We start from the raw sequence: 12,242 nt of genomic DNA on the forward strand, positions 1-12,242 counted from the left end.
AAGCAAACCACAAAATTTCAGAGAATGGTTGTTTTTCTCCATCACTGGTTAAATCTAGACTAGTGGAGACTCATTATTTTACCAAAGGAAAGTCTTATTTACAGCCAAGCTTGCTCATGAAACTGATTCACTTCCCATAAATTACAACTGATGGAGAACTGGAGATGTGAGACAATGATTAAGCACAGGTACTGCTCATCAACAGGACACAAATTTAATCCCAAGCACCAACATCGGGCAGCTCACAACCATCTGTAACTCCAGCACCAGGGGCACCCAATATCCCTGGCCTCTGTGGGCACCTGCACTCATATGCACATACCGACACACAGATATATACATAATTGAAAGTACATTTCAAACACAAAACATCAATAATGAATGACAGCTATAATCCTAACCTACAACAGAACCTGCTATATGCCACAATTATAATTTGAAGGACCTAAGGGCTGAGGCCAACCTTCGACCTGAGTAGTCAGCAAGCATGCGAGGTGAGATGTGTCCCACCTACAAAGCCCGCTGTGAGATGCTTTAAAGGGAAACTCCACTACCTTAACTCTGGAGTCACGGGCCACAGAGACTTCAAAGACATCATCACTTGAGAACCAGCTGAGGCTGGCAAAGCATCATTTTGGAGGCCTCGGCTGCACCCATGCTGGTATGCATGTGATGGATGTATAGTCATGATCCCTAGTTGATTCTGTTTGCTCTGAAGTTTCCTTTCTTGAGGCTTTCCAGGACGTTTCTGGGAAACTCATCCAGGCAACAAGGTACTGCCCCTGGAATCTCAATGATCAAAATTTTATCTTGGGACAGGTAGAGCATCCAAAGCAGTCAGGACTCTTAGCAGAAGCATTAAAGGCACAGGCTAGGCCACTCTTGTGGAGGCAACCTGGGCAGGGCCCAAGGTAAAAAGAGCCTCCATTTTCCTGAAAGGGAGGGAAGGGGAAGGGGAGAAAGCAAAACAATGGGAGGGAAAGTAAAACCCCACAAATAATCAGGCTGACACAAGATAGAATAGGAACCCAAAATCCATACAAACTGACTCTTCTAAATTGCACGATGAACACTAAGATTATGTCTTAGTGAACCTCATCTACTAAAGAAAAATAATAGGAAATGAGCCTAATAACAAACAAGCAATCAGAAAAAACAAAATTAAAAAGCCAAAAACACTGTTAGAAATTATGATCCTATCTAGAAACAGAATGAGTAATGAATGCCTTTATTAACCTGCTCACACAGGAAAGGGAAGGAGACTGCCTCTCGCTGGTATGCAAAACAATAGCTGAAAACAGAACATTTTTAATAAGGATCTCCTACACCATAGAGCTCTAAAAAAAAAAAGCCATAACAAAGGTGACACAGAATGTTAGAGCCAGAAGTCAGGATCTTACATTCCAGTTAGAGACAACAAATGACGTAACTGAATAAACAAAGATAGTGTGAGAAGGCCAAGAACAGAGCCTATGATCCTATAGCCCATTCAGTTTCAGTGTGCTAATGCTATTCTCTCTAGTCATTAACTACTTCTGTGCTAATGCTACCCTGGACAAGCACATCATAGTCGCTCTCAAAGGTAGGGTGTGTGTGTGTGTGTGTGTGTGTGTGTGTGTGTGTGTGTGTGTGTATGTACATACATACACACATTCATTCATTTTAGGGATATTCAATTTTTATGTCTTTATAAATTACAAGATTCCAAGTTTTGATTTTTAAAGATTCTTCTTTGCTAAAAGAAGAGCTCTAAGCATCTATACGTAACTATGTCTGTATTTCTAAAAGAGTGACAAGATGGGGTTGGGGATTTAGCTCAGTGGTAGAGCGCCCTAGGGAAGCGCAAGGCCCTGGTTTGGTCCTCAGCTCCAAAAAAAAGAATCAAAAAAAAAAAAAAAAAAAAAAAAAGAGTGACAAGATATCAGATAACTGTTAACTACTAGTTTACTATTTAAGTCTCTAAAAACAGGTTTAAAAACTGTCAAATTAAAATTACATTTTTATAAGGCCAATGAATTGTTTTCTGTATATAAAAGCAACGGAAGTTATTAAGAATTGTTTATGTATGCATAATGTGTCATGATAGAATATATAGTTAACAAAATAAAATTGTTGGCTTAAATACATGTTATTTAGACAACCTAGGTTCTAAGTAAGTATAACACAAAAATATAACATTATACCTTCCAAGGTTATTTATTAAAAAAATTCAGAGGCAAAAAGCGATGGAAGAATTACTATTTTCACTGAAAAAACAATGGTAAATAGATATTCTTCCAGAAGAATATAAGACAGTGTTATAATTGATGTCATGTTCATCAAAGGTTACATTATTTTTTAAAAAAATCATAAATTAGAGGAATCTTAAAATTTCTACATTAGTATATTATTTTAACTCAGGTACAAAAAGGTAACTATAGCCAAAAATGACAAAAATCATAAATAATTAGTAAATAATCAAAAGCTAAACAGTTATAATCACCCTTCAATCACATGTCTTATCAAGTCTGTATATAGTGACGAGAAGCCCTATTTTCTTTTTTGTTGAAAATACCAGAAAATTAATATCAACATTATTTTTTAAAAGATCAGGACTAGCTGTGTGAACCCAAGATGGTGGGTGGCACACACCTTTTATCCCTGCACTCTAACAGCAGAGGCAGGTGGAACTTTGGGCTCATGGCCAGCCTGGGCTAAGTTCAAAGCCAGGCTGGTCTGAACAGTGAGTTCCAGGTCTTAGGACGTGTTTTAAGAAAAAGGAAAAAAGAAAGAAAACCAAGAACCTGTGGTTGTTAATATTTTATACGTGGGCTATTCTGCTTAAAACACACAAATTAGAAAATGAGTATTTCAGCTAGGCAAAGTGGTAACCACACACTTTTAACCCCAGCACTAAGGAGGCAGAGTCAGACAGAAATCTCTGAGCTTGAGGCTAACCTGACCTACAGAACATGTTCCAAGACAACCAAGGACAAACACAAATGCCAGTCTTCAAAAACTAAAATATTAAGAGAAAAGGAAAAGTAAGATAATGAATATTTCTTGCCTTTATTTAAGAAAAATTAGGGGGCTAGAAAGATGGCTCAGTGGTTAAGAGCACAGTGTGCTCTTCCAGAGGTCCTGAGTTCAGTTCCCAGTAACCACATGGTGGCTCACAACCATCTGTAATGGGATCTGATGCCCTCTTCTGGCGTGCAGATTTAATATATATATTAAATCTTTTTTAAAATCTAAGCTTTTAGAGGAAATTTATTAAGAAAAAAATACATTAACATCAATAAAGGACAATTAGCCATACTAAAAAATTCATTATTCAATATTCTTATACTGAAAAATAAAAACAGAATTAAATTAAAATTCCTACTTTTAAAATATCAAACTTAAAAACAAAGGCTATCAAGTCAGAAAAAGGAATTCCATTGCTAACACTAATGTTTTTGGCAGACTATTTCTCATTTGCTCAAAATCCCAATATCACCAAACAAGAAAGTCTATTGCATATACTATGTAAGCCCTACTCACAGAATAAGAATGGTACCGATACTATTTCTTTCTTTGATGAAGTGTCTAGTACAAAGAAGAAATTTTGTGACAGCTGCAATCAGTTTAGTTATAGGCCAGTGAATTCTACCTATAGCTTGTGACAACTCCTTTAGACTTAATTGACTATACTTACCAGAACTATGTCAAGAAAATAATTGAAAAAGATTAACGTAAAACCCCTAAATACTTAAAACCTTTACTCCAACAAAACGAGAAGCAAAGTTCTTCACTTCAAACGCGGTCTGTTTTTTAAGTGCAATAAAGAGTCTAAAAACTTTTACTAACCAAAAAAGTACCACTGAAAAACAAAAAGCCACAGGGAAAAGAGTCTAGATTTGGCAAATAAAGAAGTACATGCAGAGGAGAGGGTCATCTGGAAATGTATTTCAAATGAAAGCCATATTAAAGACTTGTGATACACTTATTTCACTAACTCTACTAAAATCACGCAAGTAACCATTAAATATCTTCATTATGATCAATATCCAATAATCATTAGTCTCTTCCCAAGGAATTAGGCTGTATTAACAGTACAACATATTCGTTAGTAGAATATCCACTTCATACAAACAGAAGTAAATATAATTTGTGTATTTCGTAGTTTAAAGGAAAAAAAACCCTATGGCCAAATGAAACAAGGGTCTCATTCTCTAAGTGTAGTAAAACTATTATCAATAATCTCCACACCATAATTGGCATTTATGGAAAAATTAATTTAGTGTCATCCAGAGAAAATCTGAGAAAAAAAGTACAATATTACTAAAACCATGTACATCTTCTTGAAGAATAAACTAAGAATGTATATGTTTGTGAACACACACTAATATTCTATTACTGAGACCCACTGACAGTATAAGTTTTAAAATATAAACAATGAGAAATGTTTGGTTAAAAAGTCCCGAGATATAATGATGAAAACAAAAGAAATTATAATATATGTATACACTGAATCCCCAAAATCTGATATGCTCTGAAAAATCTTTAAATATGTAGATCTGGGCTATTCAAACAGTAAAATCTAGGCAAGTTAAAACAATGTCTTATAAAAACTTCAAATTGTGAAATTTGAAAAAATTTCCAGAGAAATTTGGCTAAGATTTGCAGACCAATTTTTTTTTTCAATTGCACGGCTGTGTCTCCAAGGCAAGGAGCAATTTAAAACTAAACTATCTGAGGACTGGAGAGATGGCTCAGAGGTTAAGAGCAATGTCTGCCCTTCCAGAGGTCCTGAGTTCATTTCCCAGCAACCACATGGTGACTAATAACCAGATATAATGAGATCTGGTGCCCTCTTCTGGCCTGCAGGCAAACAAACAGGCAGAACGCTGTAAACAAAATAAATAAATAAATAAATAAAAAAAACACGCACAGCACGCCATACACACACACACACACACACACACACACGCACACACAAACCAAAACCCTAAACTATCCGAAAAGCAAAGGAAACCTTACCATAACAGCACATTCACACAAGTATGATAAATAACAACTTAAAATACAAGCAGTGGGCAGCACATTTCTTTAATCCCAGCACTTAGGTAGCAGAGGCAGGCAGGTGGATATATCTGAGTTCTAGCCTGGGCTATACATAGTGAGACCCTGTCTTAAAAAAGGAAACACGGGGTTGGGGATTTAGCTCAGTGGTAGAGTGCTTGTCTAGCAAGCGCAAGGCCCTGGATTCGGTCCCCAGCTCCGGGAAAAAAAAAAAAAAAGGAAACACAAAACATTTGGCATTATTATTATTTTATCTTTTAAAAATTATATAAGCTTAACATGAAAAAATCTGAGGAAAATCCTCAGTTGCATAAATTTCAAAATATAAGATCACTAACATTTGGGGTTGGGGATTTAGCTCAGCGGTAGAGCACTTGCCTAGCAAGCGCAAGGCCCTGGGTTCAGTCCCCAGCTCCAAAAAAAAGAAAAAAAATAAATCACTAACATTTTCTTTAAAAAAAAAAAAAAAAAAAGCTCAATCAAAAAAAGGACAGCTACCTGTTTCAACAAACTATACTTGGTCACCTAAATAGAAATTTATAAATGGGACCCTTCTAACTCACAATGGAAATATGTTTATTTTTAAATATTTAATAGGAAGCTATTTATTCACAATAAAATAGTGAACATGGGGCACTTTTTTTGGTTTTCAATTTCAAGAGAAGGTTTTTCTGTGTAGCCTTGTCTGTCCTGGAACTTGATGCAGATACCAGGTTGAAGATAGGACTTTCTTAATGACCTCAAAAACGCCTTATTCTTTTCCTAATATTACAGCTTTAAAAGAGGACAAGTAAAAAAAACCCAATTGTTTGTTAAGCCTTCACAAAAACACAAACATATGTGTTTTAGACATCCAAAGTACTGACTGCCTTAATTTCAGGAATGAGAAAACTTCTTTGGCTTATAAACTAAGCCATATAACTTTATTCTCACAAAGTTTTATGAGCTTTTATGAAAGATACATCATAATTAAAATTAAATGCTTGAACAAGAAAACGTTTTACAGAAATTTATTGCATCCAAAGTTAAGCATTTGAAACAATACACTATTTACCTCTTTGTAAATTGGACATGTGTTAACAATACTACCGGAAAAGCAAAGCATATAAAATTTATACACAATTTACATACAATTATACAATTGTGTACAAATTTACATTTACAATATGCTCTCTACCAAGATACATCTCACTCAAAAAATATGAAATTAAAAAAAATGCCAAAATTGAATCATGATCTGCAAACAAATTTTTAGAAGTTGGTTAGTGCATATGTAAATATGTTCACATACTTTTTCTGTACTAAAATAGTGCAACGAGGTATCTGTGTTCCCATCAGTGATATCAATGGTAGATACCATACATATTAAGATGCTTCCTTGGTATAGTAAATATTAAACAAGTCATAAATTTTAAGTTTTAGAAAAACACATTAAAATGAGTATAAAGACATGCTCAAAATAAAATTCAATTCCTCTCCAAAATAACTACCACGGTTGCATTTTTTTAATCACAAATACAAAATTGAATTAATGAAATTATCCAATATAATAGCTATCAGTTACAGAGAGATAGAATCCAATCATTTTAAAAGTAAAAAAATTAATTTTTGATAAGCTATTACAAAAATTATACCTTAACAACATGTTTGGTTGGTAGTTAGACATAAAAGTTCATCTCTCATAGTTAAAAAAAGTAGGACTAACAACTAGTAACATTGGAAGGCTTGTGGTTCGTAGAAAACAGCAGCTTTTGTAAGTGAAAAAGCATTCTCAAAGACAAATGTTCTAAATGCTTTTATAATCTAGCACTGATGATATACCAAATCCCTGACTACACACCGTATGCTTTCAACACTCCTTTGTGGGGCTCGTTCACATTATCCCATCAAATAACTTGGACAGACATTTGTAAGAAAAAAGGTAAATAGGAAAGCAGAGGCTGAGTCTTTGGGTTTATTAATGAGCTCTAATTAAATGCAAAATAATATGACCTTTCATCCTAATTATCGTACTCAGTCTACTAACAGAATACCAATGGCTGAAACAGAAACCTGTCACTATCGGCAAGTCATAAAATAGGTCACAGAACAGATGTGCTTACAGCACTTGGTTCATCTCTCGCAAATTTATGACAGCAAGCACATAATATTTTCACTTTCGTAAAACTAGAGCTTTCTATTAAGAATAGATGGCCATCTTAGTGTTCTTTAACAAGATCATCTCCAGGTTATCTCATATTTTGATACCAGAATTAAAGAGAAAATATTATCAGTTTTTCAATATTAGAGATTAAAATTATAGCAAAATAAGTTAAAGTCACCAGGCTAAGATCATACAATTATTAAAAGGTTAGAAGCTGTCCATTCACTATACACATCATGCTATCTTCTCATTGAATATTATGACTATGAAAGGATGGGAAACAGTTAAAATGTGTATAGAACCATGTTGACGAGATGTGACGGGGGTGTCTTTTCTTCCCTCAGTCATGCCTTAGATTATAACTATATAGGCTTCACTGTTTTTATGGAAACAAGTTGTTTAAGTCTTAGTGAAGTTAATAATGTCATATTTCCTACTTCTATTTTATTTGAGAAATAAAGATTAGAATATGAATATGTCTAGATAACTTACCAATTGATACTTAGTTGGAAAGCAATTTCCTAATCTTAAGTATATCAATAATCTTTATTTACTCTTCACAGGTCTTCATAAATAGGACTACCATGTTGAATGACAAAAGAATAATCCAAGAGAGATGTCTGTTGTCATTTATTATTATTTACTTGCATTAATCTATCAAAATTGAAAGTCTTGAAAATTATCAGTTTACATGGAAACATAAATTGACAGTTCTTGTTTATAACACACCCTATGCTAGGTGTGTTAATACTGATATTTACTTTCCCTTAAGGTTTCTGAGCTTTAGCCCATTTTCTGGCCTTTCTTTCAAACTTGCAAGAAGACTGTGCGCGAGTCTTTCTAAGGCAGGAACTCCTGGTTTTTATAACCTGGTTCTTGTTGCGTTGTTGCTGTTTGCGCCCATGCCTAGGGTGTGTTATAATCTTAAGTTCCTTATGGATGGAATCATACCTATTCTCAGGATCATTGTCGTCGTCATCATCATCCACTGTGGCAGGCACTGATTTAGAGAAGGCTTCATCTCCTTGGGGGAAAAGTGTACTTAAAATTAGCTTTGAATTGTCTATACAAGTAAAACTGCATAAAATAAAACTGAAATCCAACAATGCTAGAGCAAACTACTAGGCTCTATATAAAACTGTTGAAATCTAAAATAAGTACAAGGGAAATTTACGAAGGACCAACAGGAAATAGCAGTTAACTCTTCGATGACCCCAAGGGTTCTTTCAAAGCACAAGAATTTTAAAGGCAAGCATTTTCAGAGGCGATTGTTGATTCCCATCATTACCAGTGGTTTCTCATTAAAGCACTGTATTGATTTCCTCAAAGTCTGAAGTTAACAAGTATCTACCTTTTTCTGGTATCAATGAAGAATAATAAAACTGCTTCTACATTTTGGTAGTACCAAGTAATTGAAAAACACACTTGAATCCATACAAAATCTGTGACGTGAAGTACCCAGAAAGACATTCAAGTGCACTAAGACTTATTTCATTTTTAAAGGTTCTATTGTTTTTACTTAGGATCTAAGGAGATGGCTGAGGCTGTAACAGGCCCTAAAACATAGGCATAAGCCTATGATTTACAAGGTCGAAAACTTCTATCCCAACACAGAAAAGAGAGAAGGCGGAAGGACTGAAACTTGTGGATTTCATGGTACAAAAAACTTACCTCAAATGAATAAATTAAATATTAAACTCTAGTTAATATTATGTATGCCAATATATATGAATACTTATACTGACGTTTACTATTATTTCTGAAATTACAGAGAAGAGAAAGTTCAAAAATACCAATCTCAAACTAACAAATTCTAAAAGCAAATGACTAGCTGTTGTTAATTAGTAATGAAGACAAAGAAAGGACAATACAGCGAGGAGGGAGGGGGCTCATAATAAGGAAACGTTTGGACATATTTATTGGGCTACACACTAGATAAACCCACATTCTGTCTCTCCCCCTCCCCCCTCTATATATATCATATATATATCATATATATAATACATATTATATATATCACCTCTATATATATCATCCATACAGTGTGGTGGGAGACAGAGAATGAATGTACGTACAATACTAAATTCAAGCTAGGTAGGGTGGTTTACGCCAGTAATCTCAATACCAGACAAGTATAAACAAAGGATAATTGAGGCCAGCTTAGACTTTTAAAAGGCCGAGCAAGTTGGTACATTTCTTTAAGGCTAGCAGTCTTGAAGTAGACACAGGAAAATATCTGAGTTCAAGACCAAATTGGTCTACATAGTAAGTTCCAAGCCAGGTAGGGTTACACAATGAGACCTATCTCAAGAAAACAAACAAGCAAATACTGAAGGGGATGAAGAGGTGGTTCAGTGGTAAGAGCACTTGCTGTCCATCAACAGGATCTGAGTTCAGTTCCCAGCACCCCTGTCAGGCAGTTCACTACTGCCTGTTAACTGCAGCTCCAGGGGAATAATTCTGAACTCTGTGGGCACTCACACAAGTGCACAGAGACACAAATGTAGACATAAATTAACAATTTTTAAAAACCTACTGAACTCTAAATAAATCTTCAGTCTCCTGGATTCGACACTGTATTAGTTACACAAGTTACAATGGGTGAGTATCTAAGACCCTTACCCCTTTTTACTTGCCATTTTTTCCATGACAAAATGATAGGGGGAAATGAAAGAAAATATCTGTATAAAGATCGCAAACACTGGGCTGAGAAATGTAGCTCAATGGTACAGCACTTGCTTAGTGTATGCAAGGCAAGAGATCTGAAAGCTAGCACTAAGGTGGTAGGAGCAATGAATACCTACCGATTCTGGATAGAAATGTGCTAAATGCCAAAAGTCAACATCCGATTTGAAGAGAACAATACTAAAAGAGCATATTGCAAACTATATTACCCTCCATCTCTCGTCTGAGAAAGGGTCTCATTACTTAGCCCTGCTCAATCAACAATTTGCAATGTAGTCCACAACAACTTCAGATCACTTGCAGTGATCCTACCTCATCCTCAAGAGAGCTGGGTTTATAAGCATCACCACCAGGCCAGCCGATATAATATCCTTTAACTGTCCTAAACTTCAAAGTCAAGCTAAATGCTACATGTTCTTCGAAGTTTTACCCCTAAAATATTTAAATGGCTCATTTACGGCCCCGCTGTAGCTTCCTCAATTTTATTTTTGTTTCGTTTGGTTTCTAAAAGCCAAGGTCTCATTCTGTCGCTTAGGCTTCCCTGAAACTCAGTATGTAGTCAGGCTGGCCTCTGACTCAAAGCATTCCACCTGATTCATCTTCCCAAGAGCTAAAATTACATGAATGAGCCATCATGCCCAGAAAAAGGAAATCTTTAAAGATTATATTATTTTCCTTAGAATTCGAAGTCACAGATGACTGTGCTGGGTACAAAACCTCAGGACCTTTCTAAAAGCAGCAAGGGCTGTTAAATACTGGGCAAATCTGCCATGGATTAGAGCATAGCCTCCCCGTATCATGCCCATCATCTTCTGTGTTCAGGCCATTCTCGAGTCCCAATTTCTAGGGAACTGTTGTGGCTATGAGATACCCAAATACTACTGGATAAATTAGAATATTCTAAGCTCATTATGGGGAGGGACATTTTTACAATGTTCTAAATTTGTCACATAAAATTAAACTGGACATAAAAATGAATACATTTGGGTTGGGGATTTAGCTCAGTGGTAGAGCGCTTGCCTAGCAAGCGCAAGGCCCTGGGTTCGGTCCCCAGCTCCGAAAAAAAGAAAAAGGAAAAAAAAAAAACCTTAAAAATGAATACATTTAACATTATATATTATGCTGATCATACAAGTAAATTAATTCTTAAGCAATGTTTTTATCATTGGCTCATACCTAGGTTTATGTTCAAAAACTGTATTCTGTGTATATTATTCACCTCCAAGACATTTTATATTTTGCTGTATTGGATATTTTTATTAACAAACCCTAGGTTTTGGTAGGGTAAAGTCCCTAGCAAACTTATCTTCCAGTTTTTATCCCAAGTATTTTACTTGGTCCTAAGAAATTCACAAGCAACAAGGTTTGGCTCATAAGAAATGCTGAAAGATTAGCATCTGATTAAGTGACAGATTTCTCAAGCTTTTTCCATATATAACCCTAGAAAAAAAAAGCCCACGTCCTTCATGCCAAAGTTCTCCTGGCCAAAAGGGAATACAGTGAGCAAGGCTAGTACTGAATTATGGGATTACTGAAAAATACATTCATTGGGTATTTGTCATAAGCTGCCATCTTCTAAGGTCTAATGAATAGTATCACTTAGTACACAAAGTATTATAAATTCAAATATAAGAAATACAGAAACTTTCTGATGGACCAGGTGCTACAAACTCATAACCTCGGTACTCAAAAGGTAGATTACTACAAGTCTGAGGTTGTTCTAGTCTACATATTTCAGGCCGGCTAGAGCTATATAGGAAGACCTTGTCTTATATAAAAATCAAATAGAAAATAATAAAAAATACATAAAAATGAATGATGGGGATGGAGAGATGGCTCAGCAGTTAAGGGCCTTTGATAATCTCACTATGCTTGCAGAGGACCCGAGACTGATTCACAGTACCCACATAGTGGCTTTCAAACTTCTGTAACCCCAGGTCCAGGGAATCTGAAGCCTTCTTCAAGCCCCTAAGAACACCAGGCACACGTGTGGTACACAGACATACATGCAGGCAAAACACTCATGAACTATAATGAAGAAGAGAAAAACAGAATGGTTAACATATGTCAAATCAGTAAGAATGTAGCTCAGGGGTGTAAGACTTGCCTACCAGACATGAAGGACTGGACTCTACCATTCCAGACCCAGACCTGCACATGAGCACATGCACACGAACATGCAAACACAAACACTCAGAGAGAGAGAGAGAGGGAGAGAGAGGGCACAAGAGAGAAGGCTTTTTCAGGAAATGAAAATCAGTGTAATGTTTTAATTAAATATGCAGAATTCACCAGAGAAGCCATTTAATCATAGAAGATAATCTTAAGAGTGTTTAAGATCAGATCACTTACCTAGGATATCCTAATAGTA

The 12,242-nt window shown here is 35.6% G+C and overlaps 1 protein-coding gene across 13 annotated transcripts in view; it reads right to left on the reverse strand.

Annotated features, from left to right (window-relative positions):
• LOC116888537 (transcriptional regulator ATRX) overlaps positions 1 to 12,242 on the reverse strand; it is a 138,899-nt gene that overhangs the window by 56,062 nt on the left and 70,595 nt on the right. For all 13 annotated transcript variants that reach the window (XM_032889841.1, XM_032889838.1, XM_032889833.1 and 10 more), the window contains one exon: positions 8,138 to 8,210. In XM_032889841.1, coding sequence (XP_032745732.1) covers positions 8,138 to 8,210 — 73 coding nt within the window. The remainder of the gene's footprint in view (positions 1 to 8,137; positions 8,211 to 12,242) is intronic.

The sequence above is a fragment of the Rattus rattus genome, chromosome X (assembly GCF_011064425.1).
Source record: "Rattus rattus isolate New Zealand chromosome X, Rrattus_CSIRO_v1, whole genome shotgun sequence".
Lineage (NCBI taxonomy): Eukaryota > Metazoa > Chordata > Mammalia > Rodentia > Muridae > Rattus > Rattus rattus.